This window comes from Elgaria multicarinata, chromosome 2 (assembly GCF_023053635.1).
Source record: "Elgaria multicarinata webbii isolate HBS135686 ecotype San Diego chromosome 2, rElgMul1.1.pri, whole genome shotgun sequence".
NCBI lineage: Eukaryota > Metazoa > Chordata > Lepidosauria > Squamata > Anguidae > Elgaria > Elgaria multicarinata.
In genome coordinates this window covers 77,011,643-77,033,676 of record NC_086172.1, presented here as the reverse complement: position 1 = coordinate 77,033,676, position 22,034 = coordinate 77,011,643, and the positions used below count along the sequence as shown (strand labels likewise).

At 49.5% G+C, this 22,034-nt stretch overlaps 2 protein-coding genes across 4 annotated transcripts in view; one reads left to right on the top strand and one right to left on the bottom strand.

The window, feature by feature from the left end:
• OBSL1 (obscurin like cytoskeletal adaptor 1) overlaps nucleotides 1-4,890 on the top strand; it is a 61,496-nt gene extending 56,606 nt beyond the window's left edge. For both annotated transcript variants that reach the window (XM_063116829.1, XM_063116828.1), the window contains 4 exons: nucleotides 1,135-1,239; nucleotides 2,828-3,094; nucleotides 3,710-3,979; nucleotides 4,679-4,890. In XM_063116829.1, coding sequence (XP_062972899.1) covers nucleotides 1,135-1,239; nucleotides 2,828-3,094; nucleotides 3,710-3,979; nucleotides 4,679-4,686 — 650 coding nt within the window. In that variant the 3' untranslated portion in view covers nucleotides 4,687-4,890. The remainder of the gene's footprint in view (nucleotides 1-1,134; nucleotides 1,240-2,827; nucleotides 3,095-3,709; nucleotides 3,980-4,678) is intronic.
• A 1,815-nt stretch (nucleotides 4,891-6,705) lies between these two features.
• TMEM198 (transmembrane protein 198) lies at nucleotides 6,706-21,277 on the bottom strand. Of its 2 annotated transcripts, XM_063116806.1 has the most exons (5): nucleotides 21,230-21,277; nucleotides 13,008-13,258; nucleotides 11,447-12,022; nucleotides 9,073-9,263; nucleotides 6,706-7,560 (listed from the first exon to the last, which is right to left on the bottom strand). In XM_063116806.1, exons 2-5 carry the CDS (start codon nucleotides 13,168-13,170, stop codon nucleotides 7,414-7,416), a joined length of 1,077 nt encoding a protein of 358 aa, XP_062972876.1. In that variant the 5' UTR covers nucleotides 13,171-13,258; nucleotides 21,230-21,277; the 3' UTR covers nucleotides 6,706-7,413. The 2 variants fall into 2 exon arrangements, with proteins under 2 accessions (XP_062972876.1, XP_062972877.1); XM_063116807.1 differs by lacking the exon at nucleotides 21,230-21,277 and having other exon boundaries at nucleotides 13,008-13,280.
• Between the last annotated feature and the right edge of the window lie 757 nt (nucleotides 21,278-22,034).

Here is a 22,034-nt window from a genome sequence, read left to right as displayed (position 1 = left end):
GCTTCTAGGCTCCTCCCTGCTTCCTCTTCTGATGGTTATCCTTAAACGTGACAGCCCTTCAATAAAGAATGCCTTCAAATAGAGGGCTGTCCTTTGTAAAGTAGGACACCTGCCCACCCTAGTTCCAGGGCCGGATCTACACTATTGCTTTAAAGCGCTTTATAACAGTTTTATAGCGCTTTAAAGCAGTAGTGTAGATCCGGCCCAGGGCTGGTGTACTTCTCTCTATCCCCAGTGTTCCAGGAGAACAGGAGGGCTATGTGTCTGACAGATCCAAAACCTCCCCCAATCCACTGTGACACCTTCTTTTTGCCATTATTGCCAGGCAGCCTCATGGAGGGTTTTTTGCATCTCAATAAGGAGGGCTTGCAATGCTGGGTATCCTTCTCCTCCTGCAGAGAAGGGGGGTGTCCACTGTATCCTGTGGCCCCTGGGACACTCTCCGAGGGAGTATAGGATTGTGACCTTAAGAAGTTTCTTAAATGGAAAAGAAAGTTCATCAAATTATGGTGAAGTGGCTTGTGGAGGGAAGAAGTATCTTTGTTTGTGTTCATCACTGGTTTGGGACATAATTCTGCCAAGGTAAAGCATTTTCTATTCCACTATTTTCAAATGGCAGATTTAAGTACAAATCTAACTCTCCCTTTGGACTAAATGGAACATTTAGCTGTTCCCACTGTTTGTTCAAAAGGGCTGCCTGAGCGATCCCTGCTTTGGTTTCCAAAGGTTGCACAATGCCTGGGGTGGGGTGGGGAGGCCTGTGCCCCTTGTCTCAGGCATTGGCCAGTCACCTGTGCAGTTGCAGTCCTCAAAGTAATTGTTACTGGTAATAGATGCAGGGATGGGGGAAGCTTTTCCCCAGCATCTGAACATTGTGGTTTAACTGCTGGGAAATTGCAACAGAAACTCTGCTTTGCCAAAAGCTGCTTGTATTCCATGCAACAACCGTTTATTTCTTATACAAATATCTATATCATCTGGAAAGGCCTGTCGTTACCTTAACAAGCAGCACAGCAGGGATGCACAATGCTTCCAGCCACCACCATCCCAACACAACTCCTTTATTTCTTGGAACTGGAAACCAGACCCCGCATGTCCCTTGAAAAATGCAGACATTCCTCCTTTCTTCATCAGGAACCCGGCACTTCCTGCTTCTGTGCTGTGTTCGTCCCGAGGATGCAGGCCTGGTCCGCTTTGTAGCCAAGGCAGCCACTTCTGAAGCCCGCTTGGAAGTGGAGGGTAAGGGAGCGTCTTCACAGTTCATTCTAGTCATCAGCTATAAGTGTGTGACTGGGCTGGGATTAGCAGGTGGAGAGAAGTGATTGTGTGTGTCATCAAACTCTACGTGAGCAGGCCTGTATTCGGGAAGATATGGATGTATGTATGAGTAGGTAACAATAAGTGAACATGTTCTAGATCAGGGTTCCCCAACCAGGTGCCCTTCAGATGTTTTGGACATCAACTCTTCATTCGTTCATTGAGCAGGGGGTTGGACTTGATGGCCTTATAGGCCCCTTCGGACTCTACTATTCTATGATTCTTGTAATACCTGACCATTGGCATACTGGCTGGGGCCAATAGGAGTTACAGTTCCAAACATCTGGAGGGCACCGGATTGGGGAAGGCTGTTCTGAAGTCTAGAATCTAGACAAAGCACATGCTTGTGTGAGTGAAGATGAATGACTATGGGGGATTCTACACGCTGTACTGAGGGCGCTTCCATGTGCCCCCAGTGCGGCCCCAAAGCGATCGTGTAACTTGCCTGAAGACACGAGGAAGAGGCGTCCTTGCCGCAGCCGCCACCCACCTACTTCCTCGATGGCCGGGACGGAGAGCTCGGCGGAAGAAGGCGGGATGGAGAACTTCCGCTCTCCACCCTGCCTTCTTCCGCCGAGCTCTCCGACCCAGCCGGGTCGGAGGTAGGTGGGTGGGTGGCGGCGGCGGCAAGGATGCCTCTTCCTCGTGTCTTCTCCTGGCAAGTTACACGATCGCTTTGGGGCCGCACTGGGGGCGCATGGAAGCACCCTCAGTACGGCGTGTAGAATCCCCCAGGGTTGCATGATCAACAGGCAGCTAGCTAGACCAGGGCTCTATGTATGTATGCATCTATCTATCTATCTATCTATCTATCTATCTATCTATCATCTATCCATCCATCTATCTGAAGATAAAGATTGGTGTGGCAGACATAATGGGGACTAAATGTTTGTATGCAGAAGTGAAAGAAAAGTGTAAGGCAGGTTTAGGCAACCTTTTTGGGCCTGTGGGTACATTTGGAAATTTGATAAACTGTCCTGGCCACTAGCACAAAATGGCTGACATGGGAGCCGTGGTTAGTGACAAAGGACAACTAACGTGCCCAAAAGACTATGTACGAGGCAGAGGTGGAGTGTGAGCTGAACACTCTAAACAACTCCTTTGAATCCAGAGTTTTCAGTACCAACAGAAACCTATTTCACAGAAGGATTTTTTTCTCTCTTCCCCTTGCTCAGCAAGCCAACTCATCCCCCACTATCTTTCCCCCCACCTCATTCTGTATTTCTACCCATTCACATGCTCCCTCTCAACATTTATTTTTAAATAAAAGTGGGAGGAGTAGGGCACTACAGTGGGCACATTCCCTGCCCCTAGTGTAAGGTGTACCTATGGGAGTCTCATTAGTCACCCCCTGCTCTGGAAAGGCCAGAAATGTGTGTATCTGCATGCTGTTCAGGATCTGTTGCCAAGAGCTAGCTCTCGTTTATCAAATAGGCAGAGGCGGGAGGGCGAGGGATCAGGAGTTGGGGAGCCATCCCCCTCCGAATCTCAGGGTCTGCTCCTTCCACAGCATTGCCCATTCGCATTGTGAAGCCACTGCGGGACAAGACTGTTCTAGCACGGCACAAAGCCACCCTGGAATGCACGGTGTCTCAGTCTCGTGGGCGTGTGCGCTGGTTTCGTGGTGACAGGGAGATCTTCGCTGGCCCGAAGTATGAGATCTGCAACTTGGACTGTTACCGAACCCTCGTGATCCACTCAGTTGAGCCTGCAGATGAGGGTCTGTATACTTGTGATGCACTGGATGACTGCTCCACGGCCCGCCTGCTAGTGGAGGGTAAGGGGGAACATGTGAGTGCAATGAAGGAAAACAGTGAGGGGGGGGGGATTGGTTGGTCATAAGGGAGTTGGCAGACAACGTTGCAGAGAAACGATGAAGCATGGAATTGTGTGCCAGCAGTGGGCGGAGGGGAAAACAAAGAAGATACAGAATACTGCAGGGCAGACTTCAGGCTTGCAGGATCTACACTGGTGATTTTTTAACCCCGATGTCCACCAACCAACTGGATGCAAAGGCAAAATAGCAGCTTGGTGGATCTGACCTACACTTACAATTGAGCAATGGGGTGACTCTGAGCACATGTACAGTCCGGGAGTTTGTTTTCAGTTCCAAGACTGAGATCACAGTCCACCCCCCTCTCACACACATACACCATTCCCGGTTTCTCCCCTCAGGCTTCCTTCATTTTATCAGCCTAATTCTAGGGTAGCGAGGGGAGCCTTCTAGTTCTTGCTGTTGTTAGACATTTGGGAGTTGGAAACACTTGCCGATCTGCTGCAAATTACCCAGAGGTTTAATAGTGGAGCCCGATCTACCTTTTGCCCACCCCGCTGTAGTGGGCTGGCTGCTGTGTATCCTGCAGGAAACTAATGCTGTCCTCTGCCCCTGCAGCTGAAGGGATCCAGGTGGTGCGGGCCCTGCGGAATGTGGAGGTGGTGGCCCCCTCTGAGGCTCGGTTCGAGTGTGAGATATCTGCTCCTGCCTCTTTCACCCCCCAGTGGAGCCTCAATGGAGAGGAATTACAGTCGGGCTCCCGGGTGCAAATGGAGAGTGTGGGACACATCCATAGGCTGAGGCTCTGCCAAACAGAACCTGGCATGTGTGGGATGGTGAAGGTTACCGTTGGCAATGCCCGCTCCAAAGCCCACCTCACAGTCCGAGGTACGTGTGTGTCTGGCAGCTGAGTTGGCTGGTGGTAGGGAAGAGAAAGAAGGGGGTTTGTGAACGTGAAAAGGCAAGCGTGCTCCTATCCTAAGAGGCCTGGTTGCAGGGAGAATAGAAGCAGCCCTTTTTCTTGAGGAATCATGTGAGAAATGGACCACAGTGCCTATGTGGCCATGGACACTGCTGTAGACTTTGCTTGGGGTAGGGAAAGCTGGGCTGTGTCCTTGTTCCAACAAGAGATTGTGGGTTTAGAACAGGGGTGCAGAAACTCGATCCTGGGGGCCAAATCCAGCCCTCTTGGGGTGCCAATCAGGGCCACGCCCTCTTCCCCTGGACCCACCCCCTTTCTCCTGACAACAGATTGTTTGGTTTCCTGGATTTTCTGCAGTTTTTTTTTACCCCCATTCTAAAAAGGTTGAAATGCCTCTCCTAAGGCTGAGTTACTGGCAGCAAGAGATTCCGATCAAAATATGCTGGTATTTCAGCTCCTCCCCTTTTGTATTTGGCCCCACCCACCACTGGAATATGGCCCCCGAGAGAGAGCTTCTCCAAAATGGAATTGGGCTTTCAGACTGAAAGTGGTTCAACACCCCTGGTTTGGAACACATCATTGAAGGAAGGGGAGGTGAGTGAACTGTGCCTTTGCCCTGCGATAGTATTTCTCCTTAACTACTTCTTCTCTTCTCCTCCACACAGAGCGCTAGCGTCAGGAAGGTCCTGAGTGCAGGGGAGCCATGGATAAGGTGGAAGGTCCGGGGCCATCAAAGGAGGGCGGAGATGGCGAGGTGGTGACAGATGCATGGACAGCCAGAAGAATGGACACACAGACAGACAATTCCTCTTCCTGTCTCCCTCTTCTGCATGACAAGGGAAGCAGGTTCTGCTTTATTAAACGCTCTTGATTCCTGCTTTTGTTTTGTAATCCTGCATCCCTGCTCTTCAGTGCACCCGAATTGAAGCCCTCTAACTGCATGGCCGGCGCTACTCTGCAGAATCCCAAAAGAAGATGGAATAGGAGATGTTCCTGTCCTCTCCCAGTTTCTCCATCTGAGGCAGCATCAGGCTTCATGGTGAGGCAGATTGGGGGGGGGGGGCACAGCACATGCCAGGACATCTACATTGTGCAGAATAGATACAGGTGTGTGTATATATAAGCATCTCTAAGCCTCACCTTTTTGGGAGAACCTGAAGTCAGGAAAGAGGGTGGAATAGCTGAAGGCTCTGGGGAGAAGGCAGGGATGAGTAACATTACGTGATTATCTGGGGGTGCCACAAAAACTATGCCTTGGCACTTTGACTCCCTGCCTTAGAGCCTCATTCCCTAACAGAGGGTTGGGATCTTACTGCAATTCTCCCTCCATGCAATTTGTCATAAACTGTGCAAAGCCTAGCTGAGAGAGGAGCTCTGTTACAGTGTCTGCCAACTCACACACAGTGCCACAGCATTCTACCTTTTCTCCAAAATAAGACACTTATCCATAGGCACCTAAGGCTTAAATCCAACGTGGCGTGAGCAGGCCTCTCCTTTCTCCTCCCCTGCACAGCAGATTTGGGGGGATGGCAGGGGAAGGGGGAAACCATTCCGCCAGTATTTTTCCATTCCACTGGTGGACAGTCATGGCTGCCTAGAACTCCCAGAGTGCCCATGCCCATCCTGTGCGCCAGGGGCACCGTGGTATGGCCTTGCCTGCTGTTACACAGGGAGAAGTGACAATGCAAGATTTTGTTTTCTGTTGAGCCTGCTGCTGTATGGGATGTCTCCCCCTTCCCCAATCTGCTTCCTTCCCTTGCGACAATCCGGGCTTATGCCATCTCCACTTCCGATATCCCCGCACATGTATGCAGTAGTGCCCCTGCCCTGGCTGTAGGATTGTGCACATTCATTCATGGAGGCGCTACTCCTGAAAGGCTTTTTTTTTGTTTGTTTACTTGCGCAGCCGCAGCCCGGCAGCGTTTGGCACATATACAAAAGAAGAAAGAGAGAGGGGGGGGGAGAGAGAAAGACAAAACAAAGAAAAACAGGAGTGCAAGGGTTCCTGTGGTGACAAACAATGGCGATTGGTGACAGAAACATGCAGTTTCTCCATGGAGGAGAGTCCTTGCCGAACTGCGCTGGATCCTCCCTTGCTCCCATCCTCAAATAGATGGTTGGCGAATCCTCTCCCACCCCCCAACCCCCCCCCATCAGTCCCTTCACAGATGTAGACACCAAGAGACTCGCAGCCCCCACAGAGATCCCCAGTGGACAAAAAGCAAATATGAGGGCTGCTAAATACCCCCTCACCCCCCCACCCCAGATCTAAATGACCAGGTAGAAAAACGGGATGAGCCCAGCTTTGGGGCTGAGGGGGGGAAGAGAAGAGGACTGCAGGAACCCCTATTCCCCTTTCTGTAGCCATCGTCCTGACGGTCTCTCAGGGTCCAGCAGAGCTCTTCGGGCCCAGCTCTTTGTCAATAATAAATTAATACAAATAACGGCAACAAGACTATGTACATGGGTATCCCACCCACCCAGCACTGTCCCTCACTACCCTAACCCTCACTCCAGAATGAGGAGCAGGGGGAGGGGGCAGGAAGAGGGGGAGGGGGGGTCAAAAAGGCTCATTGCCTGGATTCCAGCCAACTGCCCACACTTGCTTCAGCTCCACCACACGCACACTCACACTCGCACACTTCAACCATTACACAGCTCAGCCCAGGTGCCAGCCCCCCACCCCCACCCTCCTTGAGTCACCCATTGAAACAGAATGCCAGGCACTGGAATGGGCGAGGGGCCCAGGGCCAGAGGACCCCATTTCCCTGAGCTGGCTAGTTCCAGCCAGACTGGAGTGAATCAAGTCGAATCCTACCACCGTCAGTATATAAGGGGCACTTGGGCCCCCGAAAGAGTCCTTGGGGTCAGTTCATGCAAAGACAGAATTCCAGGACAAAGACGGAGTCCATGATGTGGCAAGAGCACACAGGAACACCCCAACGGTCCCTCTACATCTGGGCCTCTCCAGTAATGGAGGGTTGGGAAGGCTGGCCGTTTCTTGTCCTTTTCATGGGGGCGTGGGAGTTGCAAGTGATCAGCTCTTCACTTTCTGGCTTCACGAGTCCATGTTCACTCTTCTTTCCCCGAGTCCTGCATTCCCGGCCTGGGTGGGTTGCAGCCAGTTCTCTCTTCAGCCCTTTGCCCCCAGCGCCTGCTCCTACTCTTTCCTAGCCCCTTGTTCCACGGTAGGTTAGTCAGAGCCAGTGTAGCGCTGGGGAGAATTCCGTATATTCTGAGAGATGCTGGATTACATCCACATGGCTAGGCCGATGAATGCTGGCAGAGAGGATCCGCAAGTCCTGATGGTAAAACACAGGCGCTAAGCTATATGCACGTGGCCTGACCCGAGTGCCCACGGGAGGCAGCGTCCTTGTGTCCTGGTGGGGAAGATGTTGGGCTATACCCGCATGGCAGGGCCGGAGCCCGTCGTCAGGGGCACAGTGGAGCCACAGTCATAGTCTATGTCGATGGCTGCATGAGCGTTGGCCAGAAGGCTGTTGAGAGAGGAGCCCGTCTGCCGCTCCCGGAAGCTCTGTATGTAGCTCTACAAGGAGGGGGAAAGCAGAATATGAGGGTGCTGCCTTCCCTCCTCCATCCCCCATTTCTGGCTGAAGTTTCATAGTATGGATGGATGGATGGACTGCCCTTGTCTTGATCTAGGGTGGGCAGCTCCAGGCTCTTCCTGTTTAGCTGCCTTGGAGAAGGAGTAGCTTCTGAGCCTTCCCCAATTGCTCCAGTACTGCCCCCCTCCTTCGTTCACGTAACTAAGAACAAGTTGTTCCTCCACACTCCACCCCAAAGCTTACAGCACCTCCTGTGTGTGTTTGTGTGCAGCTTCTTGCACACCTGAAAAAGGAATGCCAGAGAGGCTGTGACTTGACCTGTCTGCGGTGTAACAGGGACAGACCAGGAAAACCACATTCAGGTGGCAAGAATGTTTCCGGCTGCTACATTAATATTTGTTGAAGTCGACACGTGAAGTTTGAACAGCAGATGCATGTTCTTAAACATGATGTGGACATGTGTCGGGAAGCCATGACCAACTGAGGTTCCATGGTGCCTCTCCCTAAATGTTTAGGAGTGCATGCCTGCTGTTTCACATTTTACATATTTACCATAATGGGGACCGTGCCAGTGCCTTCTGTCATCCTACCATTTTAGATAGTGCTTTAGTTCTCTGTGCATTTTGGCTCAAGAGCATGGAGAGGGACAGTGCTGAGTGTTGTAACAAAGCACACTTGTCCCAGGCTATTCGTACCTATGATTAGCATGGAGACTTACTGGGTGTAAGTGGCCATTGGCTGGCATAGTTAAGATGTTCACCATCATTTGAGAGCAGCCAGTTCTACTGTCATGCCAGGAGAAGGCCATTGTATTTCTCCTACCCCAATTAACCATGTTCCACCAGGGCCCCCATGGCAGCACTATTAGTAGTAGGCAGAGATTCTTCCATGGCTGAAGAGAGCTTTCATAGAGATAAGGAAAACGGCTAAGACATGCACGTCTGCTTTTGGCTCCCAACTGAAACTGCCAAATGTAGGGAAAGAACACAATTTCAGCTAAATTTCTCTACCCATCTTCTCTCCATATATGTGATGCTGTGCCTTGGTGGATACCTTGCACATGGAGACTTCAGTCGGTGGCTAGCCTGCAGCGTTGGGGCACCACTGCTCTGTCCCCTTGTTCTATCTCTTTGGGAATTCTGTACAGTCTCTAGTGGGTGTGGAAAGCAATGGGCTTAGAGGTGAGAGATGCTTCCATTGTAAACACACGGGTTATTGAAGGAAGGAAGCGTTAGGTACAGGGCTAGCTCTCAGGATGGAGGTGCCTTGTGGATTATCCAAAAGCAAAGGAGGGTGACTGGAATAGTGGAAATAAACAGGACAGCCAAGAGAAAAGAACAGGCGACAAGTGGACTCCCTCCAGCACAGCAGTCTGTCCCGCCCCTGCTGCTAGACAGCTGAATTATTTGCCATGAAGCTGAGGTTCCCATGTCCCCAACACATACAGTCCCACCGCCCTACCCCTGGGCAGGAGGGCACTGGTGTTCACTCACTGGAGAGAGCACATCCCCATCAAATCGGCGCACAGGGTTAGGCTTGCGACGGTAGGCAGGCTCTGGTGGGTGGGCCTTGTGCTGCAGGTGGGGGTGAGGATGCGGCCGCCTCTTCTTCTTCTTCTCCTTGCGCTCTTCCCGTTGCTTGATCCGCATCAGCTGGACTCGGCGCTGCTGCCGACTGATAATCACTGTGGAGGGAAGGGAGGGTGAGAAACCCAGCATGGCAAAGAGGCAAGCAGATGTTGCCTCTGGCAAACTTTATTATGAGAGAAAGTGGAGACCAGAATTAAAGCTGAGGACCCCCCCCCCGAAAAAAAAATCAGGTCTGTTCATGGTTGGCAGAGCCATTGTGAAGTATTAGGTGGGCTGACTAAGGAATGTACTCCCACTCTCAAGGTGCGTGGTTCCCAGCCATTTTTAATCCAGGGAGCAGACTGTCAGTTAAAGGAGGGAGGGAGGGGGAGAGATTTCTTCAGAAGTTGGGGTGCAGTGAGTTTACAATCCACTAAGACAGCATAAAAAGAGTATTAGCTATGGCTGGCAGGTAAGCAAGAACAGTGCAATGCCCCCCTCCCTCTCCCTGCATCTGAGACTAGCCAGCACTCATGCACATACATTCAGAAACATTCACTACAGCAAGAGGCTCAGCATGGCTAGGCATGCTCCATTCTCACCATATAAGGCATCCCAGCTAACCAGCCTTCTGCTGCTGCTGGGGAAAATGTCTGAAGCCTTGAAAAAGACATTTGCTGTAATCATACATTGGAACCCCTCAGGGAGAAAAGGTGATGGGATGAAGATTTGCGGCGAGGAAGAACAGTACCCACCCACCCCCACGCCACTTTTCTGTGATCAAATGCAACCTCCCAAAGTGGATTTTAAAACACACACAAAACGGATGGCAGGTTGCAATTATACCTGTAATGTGTAGTTTAGCTCTTGGAGACAAGAAACTGAATGGGGTGGACCCTCCATGTGTTTGAATAAGGACTCAAAGCATTAATTGTTTAATTACTGCAATTAAAAAGCCAAAATCTCACTGCAATTAAAAAGCCAAAACCTCACTCTCAGAATAAAATTTGTTCTGAATTAATTGGTGGGGACTCATGTGCCTGCTCCTTCTGCTGAATTTGAGCAAAAAGGAACTGAAAGATGGCCCTTTTCCCAGTTGGTAACAACAGCTAGCACATAGCTTGCCTTTCAGGATGAAATCAGTATAGTTTTCCTTTTAACAATAAAAACGCAGGTAAATGAACCTGATGCTGTTCAGTTGAAATTAATGCCAATATATCTTTTAAATCTGGATTTTTAACCATACTGATGTTCTTGAACTTGTTTAGTTTTCAAAGTCATATTGGCTCAGGTGCGTTAATATAGCAGAGAGTATTTCATATTTCCAAAGTTGAGTCAGAAGAAAATATTAAAGATAGCATGCTAAAAAGAATGCTACCTTCTGCTTATTAAACTGCGAGTTAACACATATTTACAATGAAACAGCTTTCTCATTCAGGATCCTCCAAAAGGCACTTTCATTCCAATTTTGCAGTATATAAAATGATTAGTTTGTTAATTGTTTAATCATTTGACTTTTAAAGAAATAAATAGATCAAAAGATTATGAACTCTTATATTATTATGGACCTAGGGGAAAGCTCTGTAGATTTAGCAAGCAGTTCAAAAATGTATTATTTTAGTAGGAGGCAAAATGAAAAAAGGGCAATATCTGTAAAAGAAAGGAACCAGATGAGGGGTAAATTACCGTAGGTAACCTGTGCAGTGCCTTTGCATCAAGCTGCTGTTAAAGGAACTGCTATAGAGACTGGCAGAAAATCTGATAGGCAGCCCTAGTTTGGACATGACCATATGAATATGGCCCTGGTCATTATGAACCATATCCAACAGGGCGCTTAGGACCCCACTGATTCTCCTGCACCCTGCAGATTCCCTTCCGCAAGCAGTGCCCGCCGCTTACGCAAGAGAAATTTAGCACTTCTGGAGGCAACCCAAAATGAGCGGAAGCGCAGGTTGGTGGAGCCTGATAAGGGAACTCCACCGACCTACTTCCTCCCAGAAACAAGCAGAAATGCTTTGATTTGGGGCTTCCTCTAGGAAGTGCTAAATTTCCCTTGTGTAAGTGGTGGGTCCTGCTTGTGCAACGGAATTGGCAGGACCCATCACTTGCGGAAGGGAATCTGCGGGGCAGAAAGGAATCAGTGGGAGCACAAGTGCCCCATGGGATAGTGCCCCATCCCACTAATTGCAATGATAAACCCGTTTCCACAATACAGAAATGCCATAATGGTTGTTATCTCATCTGGCTGAACATTTGCTCACTTCCAGTCCCCTTGTCATCCCAGCAGTACCACACTCACCTTCAGTGTGGGAGTATCCCTCGGCCGTGACTTTCCACTGCACTAGAACACCCAATAAGGCCAGGATGGGCCAAGTACCCAGGATGACCCAGCTGTACCAGCAGATGGGCCGGGCAGGTGCCACCTTGACACGCTCATAAACGTACTGCAGCAGCAGGAAGAGCTCGACAAAGTAGTCGGCCGTGGCAGTCATGACGGCACTGCCAAAGACGGCGGTGGAGAGTGTGGTGAAGAGGCGCTGCCACTGCAGGGTCAGCACAGCGCACAGCATGCCCACGCCCAACAGCAAGCCGATGGGGATCCAGACGGTAGGCGGGTGGTAGAACTGCTCCATCACCACCAGGGCGGCCACAGCCAGCAGGAGCCCTAGCAGCAGGCCAACCATGAAGAGCCCAACACTGCGCACCAGCATGGTGACCAGCCCACACAGCACCCCGATGCCCAGCCCAATGCCCACAGAGGCCTCCACGCTCAGCTGAGTGTCCAGCACCCGCTCCTTGTAGCACAGCATGAAGATGATCACCGAGCCAAACATCAGCCCTGTCAGGAACATCACTGCCTTAAAGCACCGGTACCCTGAGGAAACAAAAGAACAGATGTTGCTATTACTCCGGAGTGTGGTGAGGGACACCACACAGGGCCACACGCACGGAGAAATTCTGCTCCTACGTTACAAAGTAACATCTAGGGGAGAACGGAGAGTCCTAATATCCGGGATTCCATTACTTGGGCATTTCCTGTGCTCTGTACTGCACTGGTGCCCTTCAGACATCAACTCCCATCAGGCCCAGCCATCATGGCAAATGTAGTGCATAACATCTGGAGGGTAACAAATTGGGGAAGATTGCAAATGTCTAACTGGAAAGCACAGAAGTGTCCTGGGGAAAGCCAGCTGATCTTTTCTCGTGGGATTTGGCCCTGTAACCCAGCCATGCAGCTTGCTATGCTTAGGAATGAAACCTCAGTGGGATATCATTGGGGCCGGATCTACACTATTGCTTTAAAGCGCTTTATAACAGTTTTATAGCGCTTTAAAGCAGTTAAAGCGCTTTATAACTGTTATAAAGCGCTTTAAAGCAGTAGTGTAGATCCGGCGTATGAGTATTTAATGAGCATGAGCTCCGCTCCATTGGTGCTGCAGATACGCTGGCCCAGTTCGCATAGAATGATAACCCAGAGATTTCTTTAAACCCTGCGTTGCTGTGAATGCAGTAGTGTTCTGATGTACACTGCCCAATCTCTCCCAGTGCAACCCAGCTACTCTCCATCCCTGGGTTGCTTAGTATGATGAGCAGCTGGAACCCAGGGCACCCTGGTTAGTATGTTATACTTAACAATCCAGGGAATGGAGTGTCTTTAGATGCAAAGCATGCTAGCTTGTCCGTTCTGTGTGAACCGGGCCACTGCAACCCATGGCTGGCTGTGTGTGGAATGGGCTCTGTGAACCTAATAAGGGCATTCAGGTCATTTATCCCTTCCAATTCCCACGCCACGCCCACATGGTGTACATCTTCTGTACACCTAGAATGGCCCACAGACCACCCTCCCCATCCCTGCTCACCAAAGAAGCAGTAGATGATCCCAAAGAGGCAGCACATGGCACACACCACGGAGGGCACCACTTGGTAGCGCCGCTCAATCTCCTGCTCACAACTATGGATTCGGTCCTGGCCTGGGGCGTGCGGCAGCAGCGGAAAACGCAAGGTCTGTACAGTTGACGTCATGGCTCTTCAGGGTCTCAGAGGCGATGTCAGGCTCCCCGCTGCCTCCCCGTCGCCTGCGGGGGATGCTGCCTCATGGTATTGCTTCCATCTGTTGAGAGGGGACAAGGCAAGAAAGGTCAGGCCCAGGGTTCTTGGAGGTCCGGCAGAAGACCAACTAGTAGAACAACCAGCAGTACAATTTCATAGGCATCCCTGGGCCAAAATGACACAAATGTCGATGGAAAGATTCAGCAGGACTTAAGGGATATCATCCCCACTCCACTCCTTGCAATGCTGTTCCACCGAGACGTTCAGAAATGACTCTCCTCTTTTGTGGAGACTGCAAGAGGCAACTAACAATGAGGATTAGAAGTGTGACAAGCTCAGAGGTGGGAACACCCACCAACTCCCTGGGTCAGAGCCAAGTCCAAGCAGACATTACTGGCAGGCAGAAGAAACTGTTTTGAGAATTAGCACTATATTAAAGGGGCAGAGCAAGCCAGCCAGCACCCAACTAGTATCTTTATCAACACCTATTTCTTTGAGGTTATTTAGGATCCAACTGATCTTTCTCCAACTCAGTCTTTTAGAAAGCATCTCACCAAGTACACCCAGCCTGACTGGGAGTTTTATGGCATATTCCATGATGAAGAGTGGGCTCAGAGCAATCCTGGGAGAGCTGAGTGGGGATGGGACAACAACTTTCCCCCAAAAAGTGGCTATAAAGAGGATCGCCACCGCACGGTTTCCATAGCAACCAAGGGAAGAACAGATGATACTTTTAACAACATACACGCAACCCCCCCCCTCCCGTCCACCCTCTAGTTTCTAGCTCAAAGAACCAGTGGGATAGAGGAGTGAGTCACTAAAGGGGGGTGTAGCAGTTTGGAAAAGCATCTGTCAGGCACCGAGTTCCATTAACCCTCTATGTGTACGTCTGGCTGCCTGAGCCCAGCCACCAGGACAAAGAAGGCCTAGCTAGTAGGCTAGGACTGCCTCCTCTCCTGTGTTTACCACTCGAAGGGCCGCCGTTAATAACAGCAGCAGAGGCAGGTCAGAGCACCTGGCTTCTCTTCGGCTTTCCCTTCCCCATTTTCTCTGCTCTGGTAGACCACAGGCTGGAAGGCACAGCAGTGTGTTGTTAACTCTTCCCTCTTCACACACGATCAGATCAACAAGCAAGATACAAATCTCTCTCTCTCTCTCTCAATTGACGCGAGCCGCTTTGGGAGAAAATTTGTCTGTAAAGCAGATAAAAATGCAGCAAATAAACAAACAATACAAGCTCAAGCAGTAGGCAGGCTCTTCCCCCACCTCGTGTAGCTTTCAAAAGAAAGGACAGAACACTGGATCCATCCATCTACAGCTGCAGGGGCGTCTCTGAAACCATTTCCCAGACAGACAAGGGCTTTGACGTACTGCAGTTAATACCTTTTTCACATCCACCCCTTAGCACAGAAAAATCCTTCCTGCAGGGAGGGGCTCAGCCCCTGCCACGGGGAAGTGGGTTGAGGGATGGTAAGGGCCGTGAAGAAGCAGCCAGAGAGAGACTGGACACCCCCCTCCCTCCTTACTGCCCAAGAACATGTCTCTCTCATTTTCTTCCTTCCTCTCCCCCTCCCCACCAATGAGCACCAGTATTTAAAGCATGCCCTCTCCTGATTGGTCCACTCTCTGTTGCTAAGGGAGGCAAAGCATTTTCCGATTGGCTGCTGAGAAATGACCAAACCGGCGGCCAGCCTTCTTTTCGGCTGCATCTTTTTCGCTTTGTTTCAGCAACTGGGCTTCTAACGTTGGGAGCCCTTCTCTCTCGCCCACCCTTGTTCTGTGGCTGAACAGAAACACTTCTCCCTCACACCTGGCTGGATTCTCCTCGATCTTGAGCTCAGCTTTAGCCTCACCTTAAATCGCCTGCCAGTGCTCTTTATTCCAAACCCGTGCCTTTCAAACACGCGAGCCCCTTCAAACATGCCCAGGAAACCTCACATTAGTAATGTCCAGAATGAAAAAGCCATCCATTCCTGTAATAAACGGAATGGCCTGTCACTCAGGATGTTTCCAGACAAGGCTTTTAGGGTGTCATTGCCCTGTCTCATTTACTGAAGTTTACTGTTGTCTTTCACTTGTGTTTCCTTATTTATTTATTGCATTTTTATACTGCCCGATAGCTGAAGTTCCCTGGGCGGTTCACAAAAATTAAAACCATTCAAAATACAAAACAAACAGTATAAAAAACATGATATAAAATACAATATTTTACCACTCCTTCTGCCTTTCCCCTTAACATTAAGGGTACTTCCAGGAGTGTGTGTGTGTGTGTGGGGGGGGGCACCTAGTGCTACTGATTAGAAGGCAATGTGCAACTATTCTGTCTTCCTGAACAGTTTTTCCCCCCTAGAAAGAGAAGACTGAAGAAGCAGTTGGAAAATATGGGACTGTTGTGAGTGGAAGATGACACCTAACATTTCATGAATAAGGCAGGGCAATGGCACAATACAAGCCACATCTGGGAACACCTGGAAAACCTGTTAAGGAGAGAAAAGCAGAAGAGCTGCACAATGCCTTGTGATTGATAGCACTAGGAGCCCTTTGTCTGGAAGGAGCCCCAATTTTGGGGTCTCAACTGCATTTACTAACAGATGTGGAGAAAGGCTCCAGATGAGAAAGACAACATCATGTTGATCCCCAAGTTTTTGCTGTTTTTTAAAAAAACAAAAGCAAACAAAACAAAAAAGACATTAGGATTAAAAATAAACCACTTGGAAGTTTGCAAGTAAATCTTCCAGGCATGCAGGTACATCTTCAACAACAACAGCAACAGATGGAGAGAATAACTTTGGACTCCTTCGTCTGCTATTCAACACACAGAAAAGTATCTTTTGTTTCCGATGTCAAGTTGTCAAAGCAGCCCACTCCACAGGAAAGAGTTTAATATAAGTGCTAGTCACATATATTATACAATGCCTGTCATACAAGCTGGTCATCTGCCAAACCGTGAATAGAATTTTATTCCACATCCGTTCCCAGTCAAAAATCTAGGGAAGCAACTCTCCTCAGTACACGGCATGAAACCACAGACAGGCTGGCTTACCAGATTATTAAATGGCTATCCTTATTCACCCTCTATAGAATCACTATTTGGGTTACATGCCCTCATGACCAGCAAATCAATGAATCATGCCAAACAATATTCACACAGCTGGATCAAAAGCCACAATAGCAGCATACTAGTATTCACAGGGAAGATAATATTAAAGCAAACAGAAAGTTGCTTTCCCACTTATCCCTGCAGAGAGCTATTTTATTAGAGGATTGCATGACATCAGTAACATGGGCAAAATTAAGGCAGATGCTTAACAAATACAGAGATAGTAGCCATACGTAGGAGGCTAAAACAGAGAAGCACATGGCTCGTTCTGAGCCCTAATGGAACATATGTGCACATAGTGTAACTGACTGGGAAATGCAAGCTTTTGTTCTGGTGTTCTAAATAAAGGTGACTGCAAAAAATACACCTTTAAGTTATCAGCAGCCATATATGATTTGCCATCAAGAGGTGCTAATGGGAAATGACCTGATACTGTTGGCGGTAATCAAGCTGGCATCCCCCTGTATACCTTTCATATGATTAGAAATGGCCCATGATAAACAATGGATCTGGACCAGGTGATCTAGACATTTTGATTGGGGTGATATGCATGTCACATCTGCATACCATGGCAGATGCATTGTGATTCAGTACATTCCATAACCCTCTGTGGATTATATCATGAAAAAAGTATCTCAGAATTCAGTTAAAAACGTAAGTTCTACTGAATCAGTCCAACTAGTTCAGTGCTCTGTCCTTACGATGGCCAGCCAGATGCCTATGGGAAGACCACTAGCAGGATATGCAGGCAATGGCCCTGTCCCGTTATTTGTCTGTAGGATTTCCTATTTAGAGGTATCCTGCCTCTGAACATGGAGGTTGGTTTGGGAACAGCAGGAGCAAAATGTTTCGCATCATGTGCACACAGTTTATTGTTTATGCTGGGATTCCTTGCTGAACCCTTTACCCCAGGATTGGGCTCATGGCTGAATCTTATGAATGTTTACTCAGAAATCCCACTGATTTCAATGAGGCCTATTCCCAAGTATGTGCATATATGATTGCAAGCTTCAAATCAATATATATACTGTCATCATACAGGTTCCAGAGGAAACGTGCTATAAAAATACAAAGCAATATTGAACAACTTTTTGTTGGTATAATACACAAGATGATGGGTTACACAAAATTCATTTCTTTAACTTGACAGTGTGCATGACAGGAGGTGGGTGAAACTCAAAAGCTTCTATATGTCCATATTAACAAGATATGGGTCTAATTAAAACAAATCACCTCACCTAATTTATATCTCTGAAAATAGATATATTTATATCGCTGACACAAACAGTCATACTCTTGCTCCATAACAACATAGTATCATGCCCACAATTATCTGCTAAAATCAGTCCAAGCCTAAATGTGGAAAATCCAGCTCCAAACTAGTCAATCTCCAGTTTGTTTTTCTGTGTAGCACAGCTTTTCTAGCTCTTCCCCCACCCTGCCAGCAGTCTAATCTCCCTCTTTGCACGTGGCCCTGTTGCCTAGAGAGGAGGAAAGGCTAACGCAGTTCACAGGAAGCTAATGCCTGCACTAGCTACATGGGCCCAGTGCTGGCTCTGGGACAACCTAGATGCCTGCTCTGTAGAGATGGGCTCTTGATCTGCACACGCCATATGTATGCATCACAGCAAATAAGATTCTATTTTATTTCTGGCAGAGACAAGGTACAGCAGCCCAAGTCCCTGACCTTCTTCTCTGGGAGCAAGGAAACTCACACCTTGATGCTTGTTAGCGTTTAACATCTTTGAGACCTCTCCAGAGGCAGCTGGAGGGAGATGCATGACTGACTGGCCCTGCTGTGGGTTCTAAGCCAGCCAGCTGGGCTCCATTCCAGGAATTGGCTCAGTCTCACAAATCTTCTTCCACAGTGATTGAGGGCTGGAGTTCCCACTTTCCCACAGGGTCTCTTTCTGTGCTATACCCACCCAGGCAAATTTTGCAGCCACCAATAGAGCAGTAAGATGGACCTTTCTATAGAAAAGTAGTAGATCATTCCACAAGGGAAGAGGGAGAGACTTTCCTTATATCACTTCCTGGTAGGCTGTGGGAGCATGATTAGGGTAGTTGTGGAAACCAGGCTGACTTACAAAGGAGTTGTGCCCAATCTTGTACTCTTAGCTTCTATCAGCAAAGGGGTTTATAGAGGAAAGGTTGTATTAATGCATTTTGGGTTCTGCAGGTAAAGTTGTAGGAAAGGCAGGCAGAACTATTCCGACAGAAGCCACCCTAAGGAGAGTGTAAGAGCATATTGTGGAATCTCGCTCCATAAGTGGGCTAAGAAAAGCTGAGGAAGCATCAGTTGGACTCAGCCTTTCCTGACAGAGGTGGCTGCTGCTGCTGGGGGCAAAACTGTGGCGCCAAACTATTCACACCTTAGGGAATAGTGGCAGGGCACGCTATGCTATCCCAGCAAACTTTTCCTGAGGGCTGGGGTTAGGCATACCTGCTGATAGGAACTGTTTATGTGGAAGGGAACCCTCAGCTCCTTATCCTCTTCTTGCCTCTGGGATTACTCTGACAGCTTGCAGAAAAGCTTCTCATGAAAGAATCCTATTAACCTGGGAGCAACTCAGGGGAGTGGTAATATGAGGAGCAGCTGCAATACAGGGGGCCCTGTCTGCCAGATGCTTTGCAAGCAAGGAGGAGGCCCTGGGGCCCCGACATCGTATTGTAAGGAAACACCATGCAGTCTTTCTGGGGAGACAGCAAGAAGACATATGCATTTCATTTTGTGGGGAGGGGATGGGGGTTGGAATTCTTTTAAAAAATTGCTTTTGTAACACTTGCAATGGAAGGCACTGGAACCAATCCGAACTGACACAAAATAATCAGTGACTGACTGTAGTCACACACACGTATATAAATATGTATGTTACACAGAGCCTGTGGCCCCAGCTTGCATCTGTCCCTGTCACTTAGATTTTTATCTCCAGAGAGTGACTAGCTCAGGCTTTTCCTGTCTATACTCCTGTCAGTGGCTGGTTGCAGGGCCTTGGCATGGACTGGCTGTTTTGTACTTGTAGCTAATGAGTCTGGAGGTTATCAGTCATGGAGAGCAGGTTCAAAGGAGGAAGAAACTTTACTGGGTTGTGGCTGGGTTACTGGAATAGAAGACCCTATCCAATCCTGCCCTGGTCTATGAAAACCTCACTCTGATACTCAGTGTTCCACAGCCCCTCCCCACACTACCTTGATTTATGTAGCACCCCGTCTGCTGCAATCTGGTTAATTATAACACATTCCATTTCAGAGCAAGGCATGCAGCCCTTTTTCATCTCAAGCATAAACCTTACATATCCAGTCCTAGGCTTGCAGGTGCTTTCAGAAAGACACATTTCCAATGGTTGAACAAGTCCACCTGAACACCCACAAACCAAACAGGGGGCTGTGCGAACCTTTATGCTGCAAAGATAGCACCAAATCATCCCACAACAGTACAAATTCCCCTCTCCTCTATTTGGAAAGTAGCACTTCTTTAAAACAACCAACTGCCTTGTGGCACCTTAAAGACTAACAAATGCTTTATGGCATAAGCTTTCATGAACTAGAGTCCACTTCATCAGATGTATCAAGTGTTATCTAAAGCACAGACAATGACAATTACTTCCTTGTCTTGGTGAGAAGATGGCTGGAGTCAATTAGTTTCTTTTCCCATGTCTACCTAGAGGGAAGCCTGAATTGCCAAGCTTGTGACATTTCCATTCTTTCTGCAACAGTTCAGTGCTGCTTTGTCCTCCCTCCATACACAGTGTCCCAACCAGGTCTCACCATATCACTCACTTCCCCACTACTACCATGTCCCAGCTTGTATTCCCTCTTTCTGACACATACCTGGCTTTCTCCACCTGCTCTGTCCATTTGCCATCAATTTGTTCCTCCTGTCATTGGTGCAAGCCGGACCATGTTGCATCCTTGTTTGGGACTGACAGCAGATCACATAAGGGAAGCTGCAGGGTTGCTAGGATACAGAACTGCAAAGACTTCTGGGGAACCCGCCAGGCTCCCTTTGTTTGGGATGAGGGGGTCTTTAGGGGATTCTGGGCTCATGGACCTATAAAGGCTAGAGAGTGCTAAACGGGCTAACAATGCAATATTGTGATTATTTTTCGTTCTGAAGGAGCAGAGATCGTCTCTGTCCATCCAATGAAAGATCCCCCCCTTTGTGTTCTTGCCAGGGAGAGCTCAGCCTTTGTTTACACATGTTTATGCTAATTAATATCTGGAAATAGATAGTGGGCAGGGCTTTTATTTTCCTCCCTGAGGGGGTATCATATGTCTAAGGAATACAAGCCAGGGAGAGCAGAGGCTTTAGGCAGACACCCTTTTTACTCCCAGAGGAAACAGTTGGGGAAAATATGGCTGGGAAGGCGAGAGAGACGAATAGACCCGGAGTCTGGCTAAAGGGCCCTGTGGCCCGCGGCAGCACCCAACCGTACGAGAAAAGAGCCGTGTGTGTGTCCGGAACCCCCCTTTCTCGTTCCATCCATCCCGGGCAAGGCCTTTCAGCCGTTTGTACAGCTCTATTGTGGCTGCGATTCCGTGCTGATGGACGCCCAAGCGAATTCAGCCTCACTGCCCCCCCCCCCCAGTTCCTCTCTCATCGCCTGAGACCCAAGGGCCAGCAGCCCCCGGGAAGGAGAACAGAGAGCACGGCATGGCCATCTATTGCTTCCCCGGGCCCCGCGTTTCCGATGCTTGCGGCGTGCAGATCCCGCTTTGTGCTTCCATGGGTCTCCTTTGCTCACCCTCCCCACCAACCCCGCTCATGCACTCCTCCGAGATCGAGCGCTACTCTGCTCAACCCGGCGGCGGCGGCGGCGGCGGCACGGCCGTCTCCCTCCCCTGCTCCAGCAAGGGGCGCTGCACGAGCAGACGCCCCGCAACCAGCAACCCTCTTCTTCTCCTCCCGCTTCCCCGCGCCGGTTCCTTTACCTGCTCGACCCGGTCTCGAAAGCGGATCAACAGAGCCCGCCTGCCCGGTGCTGAGGGACAGCTCCGCCTGACGTCACCGCGTCGGTTTTCTCCCCACCCCCACGCGCCTCCGCTCTTCCCCGCGCGCCCTCGCGAGACGCGGCCAAGAAAGGCGGGCTGGAACGGATTGAGGCGGACACGCGCCTCGGACGACAAATAGGCCGCGCTTGGTTCCCTTCGCCTCTCCGCTCCTCCCTCTTCCTCATGTCACCGTCCGCCCCCGCGCTCTGTTTTCGGCCTGGAGCGCGCAGCGGGGGAGGCAGGTGGGTTGAACACGGCCAAGCGTGTATCTCAGACGCACACTACGCGCCAGAGCAGGATTGCTGCCGCTGCTCTACACCGGTGTAATAGCGCTGCATTAGTTGCCATCCCATTCTTCCCCCTTGATTTGGTGGTGTTTTTCACTGGCACCCAGCGCGGCTAATATTATAAAGTTCCATCACACCTGGGGTTAACACGCTCACTACCTTCGCTTCTCAGCCGGTGTTTTCCTTCCTCAGTTACTTCCTCTTTGCAAAACAGGAAGTATACAACCAGCACCAGGCCCATTGAGTCCGCTTTTTTTTTTTTTTTTTGTAGCGCAAGGAAGGCCAGAAGGGGCGCGGGAGGCAGACAACGTCATGTGAGGGACCTGAGCAAACTCTGTCAGTGTCCAGTAACGAGCATGCAATAAAACGCTTGTTGGATGGAACTCTTATAAGGCATTGTGCAACTGCATTTGCCATGCACCGCATCCGCTATTCAGCCCTACTGCACACTGTAAATA

Excerpts from the sequence above, each read along its gene's own strand:
- TMEM198 (XM_063116806.1), bottom strand. The coding sequence starts at position 13,170 with ATGACGTCAACTGTACAGACCTTGCGTTTTCCGCTGCTGCCGCACGCC. Across the intron at positions 12,023-13,007 it reads GATCATCTACTGCTTCTTTG|GGTACCGGTGCTTTAAGGCA; the intron begins GTGAGCAGGGAT and ends TTGTTTCCTCAG. Across the intron at positions 9,264-11,446 it reads GGGATACTCCCACACTGAAG|TGATTATCAGTCGGCAGCAG; the intron begins GTGAGTGTGGTA and ends TTCCCTCCACAG.